Source organism: Epinephelus moara, chromosome 12 (assembly GCF_006386435.1).
Source record: "Epinephelus moara isolate mb chromosome 12, YSFRI_EMoa_1.0, whole genome shotgun sequence".
Classification (NCBI taxonomy): domain Eukaryota; kingdom Metazoa; phylum Chordata; class Actinopteri; order Perciformes; family Serranidae; genus Epinephelus; species Epinephelus moara.
In genome coordinates, this window is record NC_065517.1 from 32,997,817 (window position 1) to 33,021,832 (window position 24,016).

General features: G+C 43.2%; 1 protein-coding gene across 2 annotated transcripts in view; it reads left to right on the forward strand.

The window, feature by feature from the left end:
* The window catches only part of med23 (mediator complex subunit 23), a 35,083-nt gene extending 15,257 nt beyond the window's left edge, over positions 1-19,826 (forward strand). For both annotated transcript variants that reach the window (XM_050058329.1, XM_050058330.1), the window contains 20 exons: positions 3,359-3,565; positions 4,363-4,506; positions 4,680-4,825; positions 4,956-5,201; positions 6,783-6,925; positions 7,235-7,409; positions 7,654-7,817; positions 7,934-8,058; positions 8,162-8,367; positions 9,739-9,919; positions 10,005-10,175; positions 11,746-11,962; positions 12,096-12,205; positions 12,356-12,482; positions 13,016-13,181; positions 13,268-13,340; positions 13,435-13,649; positions 13,765-13,885; positions 15,175-15,306; positions 18,432-19,826. In XM_050058329.1, coding sequence (XP_049914286.1) covers positions 3,359-3,565; positions 4,363-4,506; positions 4,680-4,825; positions 4,956-5,201; positions 6,783-6,925; positions 7,235-7,409; positions 7,654-7,817; positions 7,934-8,058; positions 8,162-8,367; positions 9,739-9,919; positions 10,005-10,175; positions 11,746-11,962; positions 12,096-12,205; positions 12,356-12,482; positions 13,016-13,181; positions 13,268-13,340; positions 13,435-13,649; positions 13,765-13,885; positions 15,175-15,306; positions 18,432-18,656 — 3,294 coding nt within the window. In that variant the 3' untranslated portion in view covers positions 18,657-19,826. The remainder of the gene's footprint in view (positions 1-3,358; positions 3,566-4,362; positions 4,507-4,679; positions 4,826-4,955; positions 5,202-6,782; positions 6,926-7,234; positions 7,410-7,653; positions 7,818-7,933; positions 8,059-8,161; positions 8,368-9,738; positions 9,920-10,004; positions 10,176-11,745; positions 11,963-12,095; positions 12,206-12,355; positions 12,483-13,015; positions 13,182-13,267; positions 13,341-13,434; positions 13,650-13,764; positions 13,886-15,174; positions 15,307-18,431) is intronic.
* Positions 19,827-24,016: the final 4,190 nt, after the last annotated feature.

Here is a 24,016-nt window from a genome sequence, read left to right on the forward strand (position 1 = left end):
TAATAAAGTCTATCGTCTGACAGCCTCAGCAGCAATTCCAATTTCTAAAGACGGTGAAAATAGCGCCATCTGGTGGCCGGAAAGCACATCTAGTTCTACTTGCTAAATATTGTTGTAATTCTAAAGTTGAAATTAATGTTCTGTGTTGGAAAAAAAGAAAGTGAAAAATAAAAATAAAAAACATTATATTCTGTGTTGGTACAAAATAAAAACCAAATAAATACACCACAGTGTCTCCATGGTGAAGACATATATGACCTAATAATGATAGTAATACAAATAACCTAATTGTGATGCAGGCTGAAAAATCTGATGCAGAGGGGGAGGGAATATCACCTACTTGGCGGAGGTCTGCACTCTCTGAATGCTTTTCTAGTTATTGAGGTTTTAAGGGTATCTTCATCTCCACTACTGGCACTCAGCTCAGCTGCCTGTTGCACCACACTGACCTCTGGAGGTGCCTGATGAGCACTGCATACAAAATATCCACAGTACAGCCTCTCCGGTATGAGGTTAAAGATGAGCGTCTTTATTTTTGACAGTATCAAACATAATACTGTCTGGAATTTTAAATACCCTGGTATACTGTAATGCCGCCTAAGCCTAATACATTTGCTCTGGATATCATATAGAGCTCATTTAAAACATTATCAGCTCGTAGGATAAAAGGTTTACACAGATTAGTAATTATTAAGATAAAATCTACTACTGAGAGCGGCATCTCAAGCCACAACTAACAGTGTGACCCTGAAAAACACAGTCTGTAATGAGCTGTCAGTGGCAACAGTTGGTAACTTGTAGTGATCACAATGAGTTTGAGATAAATACTGATTTGGAAAAAAATGTATTTGCTTTTGATATTATATCTGTTGGCCTGAGTTGGTATGTTTGTTTGTACGAGAGGTAGGTTAAAAACCAGCCGCTGGTGTGGTTTTACTGTTGCTAGGACACAGGCTTTGGGATATAACTAGGTAAGCCACTGGGCTGATTTCTTTGTACAGTAGACGGATGGTTTGCCTGTGGATCCTTTCCTCTTTCTCTCTCTCCTTTCCTTTGTTTTTCTCTAGCCCTCTCTCTTTCTGTGTGAGCATGTGTGTGTGTGAGTGTGTGTTTGGTGGCAGAGGAAGAGAAGTGACGGTCAGCAGCCTCACAGCTCCTCTTCTTCCTCCTCCCAATCACACCACCTCTCCACCTTCCTGAGACTGGTTAGCCTGCATGTAGGAATGTGTTGCACTGTTTGGTTTGGTGTGGTGTTTGATGCCGTGCTGTGCTGTTCTGTGTCATATTGTGCTGCTCTGTGCTGTGATGTGTAGTTTCCTGCTGTGCTGTGACCCAGTTGTGTGAAAAAGTCCTACAGTGGTAGCCACTGCAGAGATCCACACTCCTTCTGTCTGTCTGGTGGGTGAAGTTTCCCATCATGGGTTAATAGGAAGATGTCAGTAGTTTTTAATATTTCCAAATCTTTAAAAAAAAAAATCAACAAATGACAAGACCAGTATCTTGGAACTATGAATGTTTTACATGCAACCCAACAGTTGAGTTCTATAGATGATGCTTCAGTTCATTGTTGGTGTAATGGTGCCATGTTCACAAATAAAGTTATCTTCATGGTACGCCGACTCCTGCCTGTGCAGAAGAGTCCATGTGGCCCATGTTTGAACATTTTACTACATAGCCAGAGGTCAGGGTTTATATTGTGAGGCAGAAACCGTGCCGTTAATCATTCACCAATATGGGCTTTAAAGGGATAGTTCAGAATTTTTAAAGTGGGGTTGTATGAAGTACTTATCCACAGTCAGTGTATTACTTACAGTAGATGGTGGTCAACACGCCCCAAGTTTGAAGAAGCAGGCAGGAGTACTGCCACAGAAGCTGAGCAATGTAACTGCTATGGACAAGGGGCAGCAAAAACTCACTATCAGTTGAAGTGTGCACTATATTTTGCATATTTTCATTGCTTTATGTTGCCATCAGACAGCCCTCTCTGACAGGAAACTGAACTGAAAGTGACACATATTTATGCTTTCTTCAAAGCACAGCTGCCCCCTAATAGTCGACCAGAAAGGTCATTAGTTGGCAAGATTTCATTGGTTGCTTAGTCGCAGAAAAATAAAACAATCAAGCTGCATCGCGTCAAAATAAATCAAAACATCCTCTAATTTCCAGGGCTGGTACCTGCGGTTATTCCACGGGCTAGTTAATAACATGTCGGGCAGGAAATCCAAAGTGTGGGATCATTTTGAGAAGGTGAAGGACGAACCCAAGGTGATATGTAAACTCATCTTCATTGGTCGACTACAAACATGACGTATCATCTGAAACATGGAGGTAGCTACATGCCCATAAGCCCACAGCGTCATTAACAGGCGGCTCGCTCAGCTTCAATTCCCTGTTGGAAAGGGTTGTCTAATGGCAAGGTTAAGAGGTGAAAAATATTCTAAGGACAGTGTACACTTAAACTGACATTGAGCTCGCGTGTCAATACTCCTCCTGCCTGCTTCTCCAAACTGAAAGCATAGCAATCACCATCTACAGTAGGTAATACACTGATTATGGAGAAGTACCTCATACAACCCCACCTAAAAAAAATCCAAACTACCCCTTTAAAATCTTGTTAACCTTCCTTCCCTTCCCTATCCGCCTCCCTGCCTCCCCCTGTCTCTGTTCTCCCCCTCAGCCATTTTTTCTGACTTGATTCCCTTCCCTCCTTCCCTCTTTTCGCCCCTCATTCATCAAAAGGTTCACATATTATGTACAGTTCAGTGCTAATTTGCCGTACCTAAAGTCTCAAATATCATAACTACCCATGAGTACATGAACCTTATTTTGTGAATGGTTCACTCACTTCATGTAAACCCTTGGTGTAAGATTGCAGAAACCTTTTGCGTGCACCGGAGCTGCAGCAGAAGATTTGTCAAAAAGGTTTAAATTACAACCTGGCATATTGCAGGAGCTATTTGGACACTTAAATTTAGCAGCTGTTCGTGCATAATAACATCAAAATAAAATGACCAGGACATTTGCAGATGAAGGTAAATGGTTTGCCCAGCTGACAGAGGCAGGAAGGAGTTGCTGTGCTGCATGGAGGTGATGGGAGAAGTTTTAAATGTCAATTTGGAAAACTGTGTCAATTAACATGAAAATGTGTATGTGAAGTAATTAAACTGTGATCTTCTCCACATTCTCTCCCTCCCTCTGTCTGTCTCCTCCCTTCCTTTCCTTCTGTCTTTTCACGTTTCCTTCACCCCCTTTCTTTTTCTGTCTCTTTCCATCTTTCCCTTCCTTTCTCTGTTTAACCTCCTCTCTCTCCTGCCCACTTTTTTCTTTATCCTTTAACACTCCCGTCCTCCCCCGTCAGCATAAGCAGCGTTGCCCGGTGCTGGAGGAGCAGCTGGTGGACCTGGTGGTGTACGCCATGGAGCGCTCCGAGACCGAGGAACACTTTGACGCCGACATCGGAGGAACCAGCCAGCTGCTGTGGCAGCACCTCTCGTCACAGCTCATCTTCTTTGTGTTGTTTCAGTTTGCGAGCTTCCCTCACATGGTGCTGTCGTTACATCAGAAGGTAAGAGGAAGGAGAGGAGCAGAGGAAGGAAGGGTTAATGATCCTTATAATTTGTAACTGGATTTTGGTACTTACATATATTTAGAAAATACAACATGTGAAATGTTTTTGTCAGAAAGCACACAAATTAAAAATGATTGTAGACACCTGTAGAAGACAAAAAACAAATGCCCTCTGGAACATATTTTCTCTGAGAGGTGCTGCACAGCATAAATGTGCGTGTATGATTATATAGGTGCACATGCTGACAGGAGCTACAGAAAGACTGCTGTGATGTACGTAGATGAATGTTTCCATCAGCCGTTTGGGCCAAAGAATGTGCGCTCCCTCTCCGTGGACTACATGTGCCAAAATTTCTAAGATTTCATTTTGAATGGTGTCAGACATGCAGTTGTCTCTTTGCCAAAGTCATTCACATCCCCTGGGCAAATCATACGTCTGCTCGTCACCAACTCTATCATAACCTGCCATAAAACTACATCTGACGGCTGCACCCCCGCATTGGAAGTCCCTCATGTCCAGGATATTTTATGGATCTAAAAAGAAGCGCCAAAACTGTCAAAATGGGAATTTTAGGGCCTTTCTTGGCCGGTTCAGCCGCTCCACACCATTATTTAGCTTCCCCTACTGCACATGTCTCCTCAAGTGTAGCTGATCCAAACCCCTTGCCCTTACCACCTCGGAAAATTGTAGATAAAAACTAATTTAAATCAGATTTTCAGTGGGTGTTTAATGATCATACAGGTATCAGCTGATGTACCGATCTTTGTTGAGTTTCTTTCCCTCTTTCTTTATAGCTTGCAGGTCGAGGTCTCATTAAAGGCAGAGACCACCTGATGTGGGTTTTGCTGCAGTTCATATCAGGAAGCATCCAGAAGAATGCTCTGGCCGACTTCCTGCCTGTAATGAAGCTCTTTGACCTGCTTTACCCAGAAAAAGAGGTACGCTTCTGCCAAGAAACTGTGTTGGTTTACTACAATCATTATTACTCGTGCCCCATTGTGTGCCCACGAGTGTTTTTACTGTCTGTAGTAATGGTAGAAGTTTTTTTCTGTAAGTAACAATTTAAGAGGCAGTACCATCAGACTCATCAGTGTTTTCTCTCCCACAACAGTGCATCCCAGTTCCAGACATTAACAAGCCCCAGTCGACTCATTCTTTCGCCATGACGTGCATCTGGATCCACCTGAACCGCAAAGCTCAGAACGACAACTCCAAACTACAGATACCCATACCACACTCTCTGAAACTACATCATGAGTATGTACCTTTGAAATATTGGACCCTGATATACATACTTTACATCAATAACTACTTCATGTGTACACCAAAAAAACAGCACCCAGTTAACAGTTGAATAAAACCTGCTGCCCTCCATCTTGTCTGTCAGGTTTCTCCAGCAGTCGCTGCGCAACAAGACTCTGGGCATGTCCGACTACAAGATCGCCCTGCTGTGTAACGCCTACAGCACCAACTCAGAGTGCTTCACTCTGCCGATGGGCGTCCTGGTAGAGACGATCTATGGAAACGGATCGATGAGGATAAACCTACCTGGCACCAACTGTATGGCGTCAGGCTCTGTCACACCGCTGCCCATGAACCTGCTGGATTCACTCACAGTGCATGCAAAGATGAGGTAACAGAAGCAAAGGATGTAGAGATGTGTTAAAGGGTAAATTCAGTGTTTTTCAACCTGGACCCATTTTTCCAATGTTTTTGTGTCTAAGTGACTAATGGGAACAGTTTTTGAAATTGGTCCAGTATTGAGCGAGAGGGCTGCAGTCGACAGCGGCAAAACGTCCATTAAATGTCCAGTATGTAGGATTTAGAGGACTCTCTTGCCAATATTTATAACTATGTTTTCATCAGCTTACAATCTCCTTCAAATAAGAACTTTTGTTTCATTTACTTAGAATGAGACGTTTATCTACATATGGAGTATGTCCTCTTCCATGGTTCTTGTCATGTTGCTCTACAGTAGCCCAGTATAGACAAATCAAACACTGGCTGTAGAGGGGCTATTCGCATTTTCTCGTTGGCCACCATAGTTCTACTACACACTTGGCACATGGGCAGGTTTTCAGTTCTGCAACCTCATCGCAAGATGCTACTAATTCCTACACACTGCACCTTTGTAAGTGCTTGTTTTTGCCACTGATGGGCTCAGATTGTTATTATCCCTACAGAGAAAGACCTCTTTGTTAACGATTAGGATCCTTCTTGTTTTACCAGAAACAGCCCCAAAAATGCCACAGACAAATTCATCAGACTCCATTTTAAGAAACAGTGATTTTATCATCATAAAACACACCCAATGTAAAGTCTACAGAAACATATAAAGTTCAGAAGTGTCTTCGTTTGTCTTTCCACTGCTCCAGCAATCACCATCTCTGATTTGGTTGAAATTAGGGCTGGGCGATATGGACAGAATTTTCTACGAGAAAATTGTCCGTGTTATATACCTTACTATGATCCACCTCATACAACAACTAGCAGTGCAGCGCTGTACTGCACCTGTGCTACTGCGGTAACTTCATTCATCTCAGAGTGATTTAGCGTAGCACGTGCAACATACACACCGATGTCACACTGTAGACTAATGAACAGACAGGTTAAACAGAGGAGCAGCTCTGTGTCTCTCTGAATGTTGATGGAGAACTTGTAAATTAATGAGCTGAGAGGAGAGATGCACACTGGCCCCTATATCAATATAAACGGCGTTGTCTAAATTTATATCTTGCTTAAAATTATGCTGGCTCTATCCATGCTAAAATGACTGTTTATGTAAACGGAGGCTGATGGTGATTGTGATTTCGGGGGCTGTTTCTGGTTAAACAAAAAAATCTTACTCTGAAACTAAAGGTCTATCTGTGTAGGGATGCTTTCCATAATGTTGTCAGAGACTTCGAACAACAATCTGAGCCTGTCAGTGGCAAAAACAAGCACCTTTACTGGACGTCTATTGACAGTGTACAAATGCCCCGAGTGGTTAAATTATAGCCTGTTTCTGCTGCTGCCTGCTGCAGCCTTCTCGCTCAGTACTGAACCACTTTCAAAAAAAATGTTGCTCCCATTAGTCTGAGACAGAAACAAGGGAAAATAGGCTCCAGGCTGAAAAATATTGAAGTTAACCTTTAAAAATGAGGCTGAATGAATGAGTGATTCAGAGATTAAAATGCATTTAACTGTCTCCTTGTCCCTCTCTGCCTGCCTCCAGTCTGATCCACAGCATTGCCACGCGGGTAATAAAGCTGGCCCATGCCAAATCCAGCATCGCCTTGGCCCCTGCACTGGTAGAAACGTACAGCAGACTGCTGGTCTACATGGAGATCGAGTCGCTGGGCATCAAAGGATTCATCAGTGAGTTATAGAAACATTTAAATTCAGCACCATGCTGAAAAGTTCAGATGCAAAGAGCGTGCTCTGCATACCTCACTTCTTTATGGCATCATTATGTTCCCTGAAGACAAACTGTTTAGAGTCACAGGACAGAATATGTAGGAGTGTTTCAACTCCTCCAGCATGTCCCCGTCTCATCTGTATTCAGCCGTCACTGCTCGTCCACTGGGCAGCATTTTGATCAGACTGGCTCTGAACATCCGTGTCTGACACTCGTCTCCTGGGGCGGCAGACACACGTTGAATAATGTGACACACTCTGTCTGTTCAGGCCAGTTGCTGCCGAACGTGTTCAAGTCTCACGCGTGGGGAATCCTTCACACCTTGCTGGAGATGTTCAGCTACAGGATGCATCACATCCAGCCACACTACAGAGTCCAGCTCCTGAGTCATCTGCACAGTCTGGCTGCTGTGCCGCAGACCAACCAGAACCAGCTGCATCTCTGGTAATGTGGGCTCAACATAATTCTCTACAAGATCACTAATACTGTCTCTGCTATCGCTGCTAGGCATGTGATGATATGAACATATCATGTTGCGCATATTGTGGACAAAGTAATTGTGATTCAGGATATTATTAATGAAAATATGCTTAAATCTCTTAAAATGGCACCAAAACCGTTATTAAGAAACACTTGGAAAATGATGATGATGGTCTCTGTGTTGCTGTCTTTGTGTCTGTGTCCTCAGTGTTGAGAGCACGGCTCTGCGGTTGATCACGGCCTTGGGGAGTTCAGAGGTGCAGCCTCAGTTCACTCGCTTCCTCAACGACCCAAAGACGGTTCTGTCAGCTGAGTCTGAAGAGCTGAACCGAGCCTTGATCCTCACTCTGGCCAGAGCCACACACGTCACAGGTAACACTCACTCTGCTTTTACTCCTTTTAATTCTTCTTTTCTTCAGGTCTGTTTCCCACATCCTCCTAATTATATTACTTAAGTTTCTGCTTTGTGTGTCTGTCTGTGTGTGTAGATTTTTTCACAGGGTCCGACTCCATCCACGGGACATGGTGTAAAGACATCCTCCAGACCATCATGAACTTCACGCCTCATAACTGGGCCTCACACACACTGTCCTGCTTCCCTGCTCCACTACAGGTGCACTAGCAATGAATGACACTGACAAATTATCTCAAGTCTCGAGTCAAGTCATTATTGCAGTTGTAATGACCTCCACCTTCTTTCTCTCTCCTCCTCTCAGGCGTTCTTCAAACAGAACAATGTTCCTCAGGAGTCTCGATTCAACCTGAAGAAGAACGTGGAAGAGGAGTACAGGAAGTGGAAGTCCATGGCCAACGAGAATGACATCATCACCCACTTCTCCATGCAGGGCTCACCCCCGCTGTTCCTCTGTCTGCTGTGGAAGATGCTGCTGGAGACGGACCACATCAACCAGATAGGCTTCAGGTTTGGTGCCATTTTATATCTCTACAGATGCACTTTTACAGAATCCACACCACTGTATGAAAATTGACAGTTATCATACCGTACACATTCGTTTATCTACGGTAGTGAAAAAACAGTTGAACCAGTCAGGAAATCTCCTTTTCTTCATGACTGCCTATCAATCTCATCAACTTGTCCCACACACACACACTCATGCAGTGGAGAAAATGTCAGAGAGAAGCAGGGCTCATGTCACCAGTCTTCATCTCCTGCTGAAAAACAAATTAAAATCAGCAGCGTGGGATTACTTTGGATAGCCAAAAAACGAGGATATCCGTCCTCAAGGACGGATATCCAGTTTGCAAAGTATATGTCTGACATAAGTCTGATCCCTTAGGAAAAAAAATACGTGAACGTTCATAAAATCCGGCATCAAAGTCATTTTCCACATCATCTTTTTTCCCGTTTGAGTTTTTTTTTTTTTCCCGGGAGGAGTTTTTCCCTTATCTGCTGTGAGGGTCCAAGGACAGAGGGATGCTGTATGCTCTAAAGCCCTCTCAGACAAATTGTTTTTTGGGATATTGGGCTTTATAACTAAAATTGAATTGAAATCCTGCCTTGTGTTCTCACGGCAGCATTTACAAGCGGACCAGATAAAATGCTTGCGTGAGAAGGCGGCTCTTGATTGGTCAGAATTTCCATGTGGGAAAAATCCAGGAAGTAAAAAAAACGTTGAAGAAGAGTACACTTGCAAGATAATTGTGACACTTTCTAATGTCCAGGTCGGAACACGTTCTCACCACGAACGAATCGCACCACAGTTCATTTGTAACCGGGCTGAGACCACCTCTTCAACAAGGTCTCGGCTCAGTTGTTTTGGTGCACCTGAGTGTGATTGCTGTGTTCACACCTGCCCAAACGACCAGCACTTAGGGGGCAAACAAACAGACAGTTACCATATTGTGAAAATCTCACACTGTCACAGCCCTATTTTCACACAAACATCCAGTAACAGACACACGAAAATTAAAACTTTTCCATGTTTAATTTTGGAGCACCAGATGAAGTAATTAGAGTTGATTCTGATCAGCAGAAAAAAATATATTAAAATGTCAAATTAAAAACAAATCTCAGTGAATTGACTTAAATTAATTATAGCACGTTCCCATCATTACCACATTCTTCCACGTTACAGCGTCTGTGACACCACAGAGCGTGTTTTGATGAAGCATGTGGTAATGATGTGCCTCACCACTGATGTTCTGGCATTTTTAATGTACACTAATTGGTCCCAAGTCTCTAAACAACATCTGTGACTAATTAATCCAGTGGGAGTACACAGTGTTGTTTTGGGATGATGTTCTAACTGCAGCCTGATTTTGTGTCCCTCAGGGTCCTGGAGCGTATTGGTGCTCGTGCGCTGGTGGCTCACGTGCGAACATTCGCAGACTTCCTCGTCTATGAGTTCTCAACATCAGCTGGCGGACAGCAGCTCAACAAGTGCATTGAAATACTGAACGACATGGTGTGGAAGTACAACATCGTCACCCTGGACAGACTCATTCTGTGTCTGGTGAGGAGACACCTGCATCAAGACAAATATAATATACTATAAAACAAGGTCTGTGTGTCTCACCTTTCTTCTTCTCTTCGTCCAGGCGATGCGCAGCCACGAGGGCAACGAGGCTCAGGTGTGTTACTTCATCATCCAGCTGCTGCTGCTGAAGCCCAACGACTTCAGGAACAGGGTCAACGATTTTGTCAAGGAGAACGCTCCCGAGCACTGGCTGCAGAGCGACTGGCACAACAAGCACATGAGCTACCACAAGGTACAAAGAAAAAAACACCTCAGTATAAAGTTCCTCTTGATAAGCTTTGGTGCAGTGTGTATGTCTAGGACCTTTATTGTGAAAGTTCGTTTGCAGGCCTTGGTTCAGACAACAGAGCCTCCATGTTAATATTTTTTTACCATCAGAAGTATTGGTGCAACTCAATCCTCAGCTATACATTAGCCTAACAGGAGCCAACAGCAGACCGGCGGCAAGTGATATTTTAGCAGGTCAGCTGATGTCTCATACCATAAACGGTGCTGCAAAGCTAGGATCCCTCAAGATGATCAGCTCATGGCTCCATTTAGATACGCATAAAAACATATCTGTAGTGTGTGTCTGTGAAACTCCGACACTGACAGGAGAGGAGCAGCAGAGCAGAGCGCCCCTGAATAACACCAAAACATAGCATTTTATGACATGACTATTTTGGTACAAACATCCAGTACACCAGTGTGGCGGGTAGCCCGCTGAGATTTACTCGCCAGAAGGAAAATCTACCTGCATTTCGTGCTTGACAGGTGTTATTTTGGACCCTGCTGAGGGGCTTACGTAACTGTAAGAGGGTTTGAATTTTTATATGACTCACCCATTTGAACTTTATTCAGGCTTAAAGTTATGAATAATTAAGGGTGTTGCCACTTTGAGTGACTGGTCGCTACCATGGTAACAACTCCATGGAGGTCCACGTGGACTAAAAGCTAACGTCCGCAAGCCCTGTGCGCGCAAAGCTCCGATTTTACGACCGCATGGACTCCGCTCCGCGCACCAGTGTACACAAAAGACTGCTCGGTATGTATTTCTCACATCGCCATGACAGAAATGTGCAAGAATTGGGGGTAATGTAGTGTTTCACGGACATTTTTACAGGAAACTACAACGTGCCCGACTATGCAGACATTCCTCGCAGAGTCCGCTATGCTTATGGTGCGCCCGAGTCTGTGAGTACCTTAAATTAAAACCCTTGGCGCACACTGCAGCACAATCAAACAGATGCACAACTCAGAGCATCAGAAGTGTCTCTTGGGTTAGTGTTGCGTTTAAGGTCTCCCCCCAAAAAACGGGGGGGGGGGGAGCGCTGAAGCGTCAATTTTTTTTCCACAATCGAGTCCCGTGCCATCGAGCGAAGCTTCAAATTTTTTGGGTCAGCCCTAAATATAACAGGGCTAATGTGACAGCAATGACCTCTCCACTCTAAGTTCGTAGCAGAGAATAGCTGAGTGAGTCTGCAGTGAACAATAATTAAAACTTTTTACTTCAATGAAACCGATATTCTTGAGGAAGTGCGCATGTTCAAAAGCTTCTGAAACTGACACACATATTTGACCACACTAATAGACTGTAAATGCACCATGCTAACCAAGCTAGCAGCTAGTGTTGGGGTTATCTCCACCTTCTTGTCCAAATATTGACACTTTTGGCTCCAAAAATCCAAGATATAAAGGTCAGAACCCCAAACTCAAGGCTTCAGAACAGGAGTCCACAAACCAGTGGGTGACGTCACCGTGTCTTTGTTCCTTATTTTTATACAACTTGTGGTCTGCAGTCATAAATGTTTGTTGTTCTCCAGAAATACCCAGAGAAGCTGTACTTTGAGGGACTCGCGGACCAAGTCAACCCTCCCATGCAGCTCCAGCCTCAGTACCTGCCCATCTACTTTGGCAACGTTTGCCTGCGCTTCCTGCCCGTCTTTGACATCGTTATCCACCGCTTCCTGGAGCTACTTCCTGTTTCTAAGTCTCTGGAAACACTGCTGGACCATCTGGGGGGGCTGTACAAGTTCCATGGTGAGTAAAGGTGTCTTAAAACTATGAGGACCGTGTGGATGAAAGAAAAACAGCGATAAATCACATGTGAATGAGATGTGTCGACGGTGGTTTGTGCACACTGATGTGTATTTCCTGCTGTGTTTGTGTGCAGACCGCCCAGTCACCTACCTGTACAACACACTCCACTACTACGAGCGACACCTGAGAGACAGAACCAACCTGAAGAGAAAACTGGTGCACGCCATCATGTCTTCACTGAAGGTAGGCAGAGGGACATCAAGGACAACTTATTGTTTATTAAAACCGTTCATCTGCAGTCCTCCTTTGTTGGTCTCAAGGTTTATACGTGTCATTACGAGTCTTATTTCTTTTTATAGGCACCAGTTATATTTAAGGTATATTGTTTTATAGGACAATCGCACCCCAGGTTGGTGCCTGAGTGAAACCTACCTGAAGTTCGGCATGAACCCCCGAGAGGACAACCCGTGGATCCCTGATGACACCTACTACTGCAAGCTGATTGGACGCCTGGTGGACAATATCCTTCATTAGCCTCCGTCTGTATGTAGATGGATCTGTCACTGCTGTCTCCAATCGACCCTGAGTCTGGCTAATGAAAAGTCCCAGGCCTCTGGGGCTCCTCAATAATATATTTACCTCAGCGCCAGTACTTCTAGTGTCCCTTAACACCTCTTAGCTTTAAAGACAGATAGAAAGTGCTTTTCAAAATGTAGTTAACTTGATCTCTGGTCATTTTATTGCAGCCAGTGTAGCTGTTACACTGAGTGCCTTCTGTATTTATGCCCCTGAGGTGTGGAACTCACTGCCTCTGGATATTAGAAGCCCTTTTGGTATTTCACATTGCAAGTAGTTGCCTGTTTGACCTTGTTTGGGCTGCCTGTTTGTATGAACGGTGCTGTATACATTAAGTTCAGGTGGAGAAGACAACAGGATAACAGCGGCTGTTAGATTGTTATGAGCGTGTAATAAAACAGGGACACATCACACATTCGTGCCCCTGTTGAATCTTATTTCCTCCAGTCATCGTTAGCCTCCTTAACTCCTTCTCACCCATGGCTGGAAAGTCACCTGGTCCCTTCCCCAACTGTGACTGGAGGTTCAATGAGTTCCCCAACCCTGCGGCCCACGCCCTGCACGTCACCTGCGTGGAGCTGATGGCTTTGGCCGTGCCAGGAAAAGATGTCGGCAACGCTCTGCTCAACGTTGTGTTGAAAAGGTACGATAGGCTTTATGTTGACTTTATGTGTTACTGCAGTATGTTCTGTATGAAGAGTCTGATAAGAATTATTGATTATGTTTTAGCCAACCTCTGGTTCCCAGAGAGAACATCACAGCTTGGATGAACGCCATTGGACTTGTGATAACCGCACTTCCTGTAAGAACACTCACAAAATATCGCAATTGTTTATGATTTGATGAATTCACTTAAAGTTTATTCACCATGACCACCTCCATCCCTCCTTCTCCAGGAGCCCTACTGGATCGTCCTCCACGACCGCATTGTGTCTGTGATCAGCTCTCCAGCGCTGACGTCAGAGACAGAGTGGGCGGGGTATCCCTTCGCCTTGCTGGACTTCACAGCCTGCCACCAGAGCTACAGCGAAATGAACTGCAGTTACGTGCTGGCATTAGCGCACGCTGTGTGGCATCACTCATCCATCGGACAGCTGTCTCTGATCCCCAAGTAAGGAAGTCTTCCTCACTCTGTCTTTATACTCTCCCTTCACATTATCATGTCCTTTTTTGTGCCCTCTAGGCCACGTTTAATTAATGGCTGTCATAATAATTTGTGTCTGTAGGTTCCTGTCAGAGACGCTGAAGCCTGTCGTCCAGACAGAGTTCCAGTTGCTGTACGTGTATCATCTGGTGGGGCCGTTCCTGCAGCGCTTCCAGCAGGAGAGGACACGATGCATGTTGGAGGTACACAAATGTTTGACCATAGATTCCAAGTGTAATAATTATAATTAAAACACATAAAAAAATGAACACTAATGTTCCCTTTAACTAAAGTTTAATGCTTTCCTTACACCAAACAACTTTTCAATCAATTAACTGTCGCAGATAAAATCAGACATGTTTAATATTATTTTAAGTTTTGCTCTTGGCTCATGCAAATAGTTAAGTTCAGTGACATGAACATTAGCCCTTCACACACACACACACACACACACACACAGCAGGGCCACGAGTTCCTTCAGTTTGCTGGCTTTGTTTTTATACAGAACAAAACTATGCAACCATAACGACGTCCCAGTGTGATTTTAGATAGCATGCTGGCCTTCCTGAAGCCAAAGAGGTGTGACGTGTAACGTACGTGTAGGGCAGCGCTTTTTAAACAATAATTACTATCATTTACAATCATTTACTGCCCCTGCTATATGGAGGTTGATCTCATCTTCTACTCGGAGGGTAAGGAGCTCCTGGACCTCATTGTCTCCCCAATTTGCAGACATTTTTGGTTACTGTTCTTGTTACGTTAGCTGCTAACTGCTGCTAGCTGCTTTTTCAATCTCCCCATGGTTGATCGTACACGTAACACATCGTCAAAATGTCACACCCATCCTGTCCTGCTGGCTGTCCCATTTACACAGACGTTAATCCAGCACTGTTACTACCCTTTGCTGCTGGCTTAAATGTAAGACAACTCCGTCCCCCCATTCTGCAACTGTACCTTTTATACTGAATGGCGTGGTGGAATAATGGCATTATATTCCTGGGTTGAACAGGTGATGCAAAAGGGCTACAATTAACAGCTGCACTCTCTTTGGCGCCAAACAAACAAATATTAGCAAACTGGGTAGACTGTAAACATGGAGGGGGCTCTATGGATGTGAACAAGTGTCGGTTCTCTTGTACTGAGGAAAAGGAGGAGAAACTGGTGGCGCTGCAGAGCGACTGACTAGCACTTAATTTTTGAAACTGTTAGCCTCTAATTCCCACTGTCACCTCCCACTAAAATAGTGCAGCATTGATGCTGAATTTATAAGAACACTGTTGACATGACGTCTCTTATCTACTGTTTCTAGAGTCATTCGCTTTTCTGGACACATAAGGAATTGCTGATTTGTCATATTTCCTAAAGGGAGTTTGGTGTAATATTTTCCACCAGGAGCAGAATAGGAAATAATCTTGAAACTAGTGAATCTGCAACATCTCTAGTCTTCACATGTGAGAGGGTGTCAGACTTAGCGTGTATTTGTGTGTTTCAGATTGGTGTGGCCTTCTATGAGATGCTCCAGGCGGTGGACCAAAGCTGCCAACATCTCAGCTACATGGACCCCATCTGTGACTTCCTCTATCACATCAAATACATGTACACAGGAGACAGCGTGAAGGAGCAGGTAAGAGTATTTTATTAAAACAGAAAATTAACCATAAATCTGACCGTACAGCATTTAAAAGCTTTTTTTAAACAACAGCAGACAATAACAAACTGACAGAAAAACTAAAAATGGAGGTCTTTGTCACCGAGCCTTTAACTAAGATGACATCTCTGAACTCGCAGCTGCTCAGAAGACAGTTTGGCGTTTTTATTTTCCATTTATAGCTTGAATCTGTCACCTCCTGAACAGCAAGACAGCTCCCCGCCAGTGTCCAGACCTGACACCAGAGTTAATTAGAGGAGATGAAACTGTACTTCTATTTGTGCTCCAGGCTCAGACAAGTGTACTTGAATTGACTTTACAAGTAATTAAGTTAATAGAAGAAGCTGCCACTGAATACTGAGAGCAGTTTTAAAGGGACAGTTCACCCCAGAATCAAACACACATTTATCAGTTTAGATTGTTTTGGTGTGAGTTGCTGAGTGTTGGAGATATCAGCTGTAGAGATGTCTGCCTTCTCTCAAAAACAATAAAACTAGATGGCACTCAACATCAGTGTCTCTTTTCAGAAACCATGACCTGGTTACTCAAGATAATCCACAGACCTTGTTGTGAGCAGTTTCACATAGGAACAGGGTGGGCGCATGTCCTTGAAATGTCTTTAATATACATTCAAAAAAGGCCTTAAAGTATTATATTCTGATTGGATGGGTCTTACATGTTCTTTTTAGTCATGTAACCAACATTTTACCTGGAGGGAAACACTATTTTCAACCTCTCTACGCATTTAGATCATGCTAGCCAGCCTGCTTATTAGTTTATTTTTCCTGTGCTTACAGAGAGCGTCATTTAATCTGGCTGTTCGTTTTTAACTGACATTACTTATTTTATTTGGAGTATATTTCCAATGAAGTTTGGTGTTAAATTACAGGTAAAGTGGTCTTTAAAAAGTCCTACATTTAATTTGTTAATACCCAAAGACACCCCGAGAAACTATTTTCTTTCGTGAACGTAATTAATGTTTACATCTTGTCCATGAGAAGATGCACGTGTCCTTTTGTTCAGTGATATGGTTGGCAGGTGTAGTTTGGTAGAGAGAAAGAGAAATGAAACTGCTCACAGCAAGGTCTGTGGATTATCTTGAGTAACCAGGTCATGATTTCTGGAAAGAGACATTGCTGTTGAGTTTCTCAAATGTATTTTTTGGCACTTTGAGCACCACAAGCTGAGTGCCATCTAGTTCCATTATATTGGAGAGAAGGCAGACATCTCTACAGCTGATATCTCCAACACTCTGCAACTCACACCAAAACAACTGAGATTGATAACAGCACTACAGGTAAGAGGAAAAATATTTTTGATTTTGGGGTGAACTGTGCCTTTAAAGCTACAGGTGGCAACTTCAGTGACTAACAATAGCTATGTTTCCATCCAAAAGTGATTCAAATCATTGGGAAATGTGCATTAAAAGAAATACGAATCCTGTGTGTTTCCATTAAATGTACGGACTTTGGTGAAAACTACGAACTTGCACGAGTTTTCCACAGAACCGGAAACAAAATAAGCCTCGCATTCTTCTACGTTTTCTGGCGGTTGGCAACCAGCTTGTAAATGCAAAACCCGGCTAAAGCGAGCGTATTTTAGTTTGTGCAAATCAGGGGATTGTAATTCGAATTTTGGCGTTTCCATCATAATTTTCTGATGCGATACTTCTAAACAGGCTGATGGAAACATGGCTACTGTGTTACTGTCATATTTTCTGAAACTGTCACAAGATGAAAAAATCTGTGGGGGGAAAAAATGATGTTCCTCCTACTGTCTCTGACAGAATTTGCTAGAGTCAGACCACAGCATGGTCAGCAACAACCAATCAGAGGTGAGGAGCCTCTAACACAGCTGTCAGTCATGTTGATCACTGCTCGTTAACTGGTCTAACTAGGCAGCGTTGATCAAAGATTGTGTCACTACATTACCTATTCCTCCCCTCAAATGCTTTTAGAAACATGTTTTAGTGTTCAGCTGTAAAATGAAAGTTGGTCCGGCTAGTGGGCGGTGCTTGGTACTCCTGTTTAACTGAATCCGACATGGCGGCCAGGTCACAAACTCTCATTTTACAGCTAAACAGTTCACTAAAATATGTTTCTTAAAACTATTTGAGGTGAGAAAAGGTAATACAGTAACAAAACCTTGATTCATATTTGATCAGCGCTGCCTGGTTTGACCACAGTCAACAAGCAGTGATTGACATGACTAACAGCTGCGTTAGAGACTCCTCACCTCTGATTGGTTGTTGCTCACAAGCTGTATGGCCATTAGAAGCTATACCAGGCAGAGTAAACAGAGGAATATGATTGTTTTTCCTAAACTGATCCAGCTTCCCTGTCAGTCTGACATTTTTGGGTTATCAATATACACCAATCAGCCAAAACCACTGACAGGTGAAGTGAACAACATTGATCATCTTGTTACAGTGCAGTGTTCTGCTGAGAAACCTTTGGGTTCTGACATTCATATGGATGCTACTTGACACGCTCAACCCACCTGAACATCAGTGTAGACCAGGTACCCCCCCTCATGGCAGCGGCACTCCCCAGCAGGACAGTGCACCATGCCACACCACAAATACAGCTCAGGAATCAAACATTTGTGGGACATGCTGGTACCCCACCTCAGAACTCAGGGGACTCAAACGATCTGATGGTGACGCCCTGATGCCACACACCATAGGACTCCCTCCAGAGGTCATGTGTCCATGCCTTGACAGGTCAGAGCCAAGGAGTAACATCACGTCCCTCAGATGTTCGATCAGATTGGGATTTAGGGTATTTGAAGCCCAAGTTAATGCCTTGAGCTCTTTGTCCCATTCCTGGGGTCATTCCTGAGCAGCTTTTGTGGTGTGGTATGGTGCACTGTCCTGCTGAGGGGCCACTGCCATCGACCAGTGTCGTTGCCATGACGGGGTTTACTTTGCCTGCAATGGTTTTCCATGTGGGTGGAGCACATCAAGTAGCATCTTAATGAATGCCAGGATCCAAGGTTTCCCAACAGAACACTTCACTGTAACAAGATGATCAATGTTATGTATCGCTGCCTTTCTATCAGTTTACATGTGTTCCTAATGTTACCTCTCTCTCGGTCTGTAGGTGGAGAAAATCATCATGACTCTGCGTCCAGCCATGATGCTGAGACTGCGCTTCATCACTCACAGCAGCAAGGTAGAGACTTCATCATCAGCTGCTGCAGCCGCCGCCGCCTCCACATCCTCTGCCTCGTCCTCCTCCACTCCTCAGCCCCCTGCCTCCTCGCTGTCATCGTCCTCCGCTGCTGCCTCCCCCTCCTCCTCACAGCACGCACACACACCTATGTAGGTGGCCTGGGTAAACAAAAACCCACAGTTACAAACATGACAGTGGACTCTGAAACAAACACATGATAGATGTTAATATTTTGCCTCTGAGTTTTTTTTGTTCTCTTTGAGGTGGATTTTGGTCAAAGTAAGGATTAAAACAACACTTTTATAAACCAGAGCTGTGGAAATCTGATTGTTTGTTGTGTGGGAATCTTGTAATCAATTTCCAAAATCTCACTGTGTCACAAAGAGGAAAATCCTGGCTGTTGTCTCAGAAATGCACATAATGAACACTGGCAGAATTCAGAGGTACTGATTTATATGGGCCCTGTCTACACATACAGATATTTTCCTCTACATCTTGGCCTCTTGTCCACATGCAAACAGTTTTTAAGGTCACTAAAACTCTTTGTATCCGTGTGGACTTGGAAAATGATGATGTAATGAGCATTAGCTGAACACAACAACAGCGGACCACCAGTTTGTTCACATTTTGGTCGCACTGCTTGGTCTAATCACTACTTGATATTTACACTTGGCGTTTTCACACCACTTCACAGACGAATGGAGGCGTCTGCAACGCCCAGTTAAATTGGTCCACCTCAGTATCCGCGGTTTAAAGGCTGACAGAAATGACGGTTTTGGATCAGGGCTGGTCGAACTAGCAGATGGTGGGACACTTGGAAGGAAAACTTTGGCATGTACAGAGCATCACTTGTATCTTTGATTGAACGGAAATAAAAAGTGATGAGAGATCTCCGGTATGTGTTTTGGAAAAAGGTAACGTTAACCTGTACGCTTTACTACCTTTGTGATGAGGGGAGACTGCGGTAAGTGGCGAACGTTTGGAGTTGTTTTTGCATTCTAGTGTGTACGGAGACATTTTGTAAAACAAAAGGTCAGGTGGACAGAGGTTGTATTTCAAAACGGAGGTGAAAAATATCTATTCGTGTAGACATGGCCTTTAAAAAGGTACCTCAAAGTGAATAATCTCAGGCAAAAACTGTCGTGAATCAAGTTAATGGGTGTCTCTGTCAACACACTGTTCGATAATGTGCATCTCTGTATCCACGACAACCAGGTCTCATTTCTTGTTAATATCATGTCGTCTTTTTTTATTTGTCTGTTTGTAATCAATTTTTATATTGTACATTATTATTACTTCAATAAAGAAGATTTTGGTAATCTGAGTCGAGCTTTTTATTGATGCGTCTTTCTACCACCAGTGTGTGTGGCTCGTTACGCACACATGCAAAGTGAATTTACATTTAATATCATTTCATGCTGGTATTTTATAAAACACCTGTCACATCTTTGAATTAATCCACCTAAAATCTATTTATATTTTTTAACATGGTTGTCTTTTCTTGGCCTATCATGTCTTTTAAAAATGTTATTCTGCTTGTGTTGCCCTGGACTCATAACTTTGCCTTCACACCTCTGCTTTAGGTGAGTCACGCTCAGACAGGTTGTGATCTAGACGACCCAGTTTCTGGTCACACTGAGCTGATTGACTGTGTCATACAAATAACAATAGAAACAGTAGCCTGACACCAGCAGGGGGAGACCAACATTTACAGTTGGCTTCAGTCTACCTTTTGTGGCTCTAACACAGAGAGAGAGAGACATCATTAGATGGTTTCCCCGTCTGTGTGCCAGAGGGCTATCTGTAAAACATCTGAACAGATATGCATTGAGTTTGGTGGAAAGCGCAGCTCAGAGCCAAGAACACTTAGGACTTTGGCGGTGAGTTGGATCTGGGATTTTTGCCATTTGACAATTGGCAATGAAACTAATGGTGAGAGAAAGACTTGATTCCAAATCCTGGGGGGATATTTGTTGGGTCAGTAAATCAAATTATAATTAAAGTGGTGCCTTGGGGTGTTGCAGCATGCAGCAGAACTCAGACACTGATGATGATTTTTGTTCTCATTCTGCCTTGTAGACTAACGTCACTATTCAAAACTGGTCATTTCTCCAACACCTGGTGGAGTGTCGGATGTTGTGATAAAATAATTATACATTTTTGCTCGAGCAGCCATCACTGTAGCAGCGAGAATCAAAGTTTATATTTAACTAATTGAGAGATGCCAGTTTAACCCATTTGTACCCACCTGCTTCAGCACAAAGACGTACTGTTGGATACTTGACCAAAATATGTCTGTAACAGATCTTGAGAATTTAGACTAATCACAACAGATGTGGCATATTACATTACAGTGTTTGGGCACAAGTGGGTTAAGTGATACCTTAATACCAGAGTAACCAAACATGCTGATGCTCAGCAGGATAGATCTTTATAATTTCCATCTTCTAACGACCAAAATAAATACATGGGGCACGGATGTGGGGTGAGTAATAAGCTGAAGGTGCTACACTGACCACAGAAGCTAAGTGTAAGCTATTATGGCAAGGCTTAACTATACAGACCAGTGAGCAGTGATAACTAACATGTCTTTGGGGTCATCAGGTGGGAACATCCTTTCACCAGTGTTTCATCTAGTTGGTCACGACACCTCCAGGAGGCCAGACAGTGATTTCTGGCAGACAGAGACACTCCTCTAATGCTAGCTCTCACTGCTCCCTGCACCAACCCAACAACCTCCTTTACCTAACCTGTATTACCACATGGCGTTCTCAGCCCAAACAGCACTGCCACCTTCATCAAACCCAGGCTCTGTTTGCTAATATATCCAACTTTACAGCAGAAATAAACATGTTTAAAGCCTGGAACCAGGGTCCAAAATAGGGATAGACCGATATGGATTTTTTTAGGGCCGATGCCGATTTTTTTCCATCACCCTTAGCCGATGACCGATTATGGACTGCCGATTTTCTTGAGTCAATATTTGGGGCCGATACTGCTTTTGCTCCCTCAATTTACATCAAAAAAATGACACAATAACAAATATTACAGGTCTCAAGTTTAAAATAAGAAACATTTATTGAACAGTAAAAAATACTAAAACAAGATGGAAAGTTGAGGTAGAACAGGTAGAATATTATTATTATTATTATTATTATTATTATTATTATTATTATTATACATTCAAATAAAAAAAAAGAGTTCAGTGCTCTTAAATCTTCCAGTAATGTCTTTATAAAATAAACAAATATTTAAGCTGAAGCATAAATAAAACAACAACTACTGTACACAGTAGGATTCAACAGCTTTGTTCAACTTAACCACATACTTTCAAATGAAAAAAAGTGCCAGGGAAAAATAAATCCGCGAACCCACGCGCGTATCGGCCGATGCCGATACAAGTAAAAAACTCAAATATCGGCCCGATATATCGGCCGGCCGATGTATCGGTCTATCCTTAGTCCAAAACTAACTTTTTCACTTACCAGCCAGGCTGGCTGCAACATTAACCTCCGTCTCTTGGTCGTCGGTCGGTAAAATCTCAGCCTCAGCAGGTTCTTTTGCTTTAGTTTTTTGTTTTTTTTGAGGGAGGCTCCGCAATACCTGGCCAGCATCGCCACATGATACTTTTTCTTACTTCTTCTTCTTCTACGGGGGTTCAGAGCTTGGAGGTACATTAACAATAGGTTCGTTCAAGATGAGCCAGGCCTGCGGAGATTTGATAACCGATGTCGACTCACCAAGATGACGTTTTAGATAAACTTTTAATTTTTGTTGAATTTTAGAGATTAAGATTGTATTTGTCTGATTTGAAGGTTTATTCTGTGAACAGAAAACATGTGTGACTGATGAAGTTTAGTTGTCAGAGACTAAATAGGCATACATTCATCATAAACTATACAGTCTACTGTAGCCTATATTAATATTGGACTTTTTTAATTATTGAAGTATTTAGCAACACAGAGACTTGTGGTCAGTGGGATGTGAGGATTCTTTAACTAACATCTGTACAGATATGAAACCCTGACTGTATCTAACTGAGCCTTAATGAAAGCTGTTGTCTTGTGTATTTTTTTCCTCTGAAAATATGAACCTTATAGTCAAACACCGTTTATTCAGCCTGTGTAGTTGAGGGGACAGGTCAAACTGATATGATGCTGATTTACAGGAGAATTCATATCAAATGGAGGATAAACTATGAACATAAACTACAGATCACCTGTAAAGCATTTTAATAAATTAATCTATCATAATTAAAACAACTGGAGACTGAGAACAAACTGATATGTGGGTCTGACCACTTTTTTAATGAACTGACATCATTCCAGACAGGATGTAAGTGTGTCTGTGACTTCCTGTAGGGACTGAAGGCTGCTGGAAACTGTCGGGAAACTGTCCGACTTCACCACAGCTTTTTGTCACCGCCCCCCGCTGCGGCCGCCTGCTCTCATCTACTTTCCAGGCTAAGCGCAGTTTATCTCGAACGAGCCTGTTAACAAAGTAGCGGAGTGAGAGAGTGATACATCCTGTCAGCCGAGGGGTTTCCTATCTGTGCAGCCGAGCACCACAGCACCTCCACTGACTATTACATCCAGACGGTCCCGGTGTTTCCTCCGCAGTCTCCACTTCACTCAGCTTCACTCAGCTGCCCAACAAACCCGCTGCTTCTTCCCACTTTAACCTGAATAACAAACCGGAGCTCGGTGCTCTGGTTGGATCCAAACAGAGAGCCAGGGCTAGCTGGGAAGTTAGCGGAGGCTAACTGGCTGTGCTTCCCTCCGGTCATGCTGCGGCTAACGCTCTGCTAGCCTCACAGCTGCGCCTCGCCAACTAACAGCTATCCACGTCGGCGCGCTGTGTTAACGTCATGACTGACGCACTTCCGTGACCAAAGATTGTCTCTGCCTGAAATACACATTACTCTGCCAAGAAACCAGCCGATACCAGCATCGTTCTCCAGTAACAAAAAATGCATTTTTCGCTAGTAAAAAAAAAAAAAAAAACTCGCCACAGTGGTGAGTGGTCTTAACAATTTACCAGCCAGAGACTAAATCTACCCGTAATTGGCGAGTGGCGAGTGGCGAGTGTTAGTTTTGGACCCTGCCTGGAATGAAAAAAAGTTTGGGTCGTTATAGCTAATTTCTCCGTTCATGACGACTGTACAAGGTGAGTTTTAATATAACTCAACTGTTAACATGTTAAAGTTACTCATTTATAGGGCTGTAGCGTTAAAGCTGTTTTATATACTGTGATATTAACATCATACTGTACATTTGCTCATCTACGATAATGGGGAAAATGCAACTGGACGGAAAATCTCAACTCTATTTTTCAAAAGGGAGACTTTTACAGAAACTTAAATTTAAAAAAAAAAAAAGTTTTCAAGTTTCAATTATAGTAACGAAACTTTTGTTCAACCAGAAATAAGCCCTCCGTTTTCAATCTTTAAAGGGCCAGTGTGTAATATTTGGCATGGTTTATTGTCAATCTGAATCTGAATATTCTACCAATTA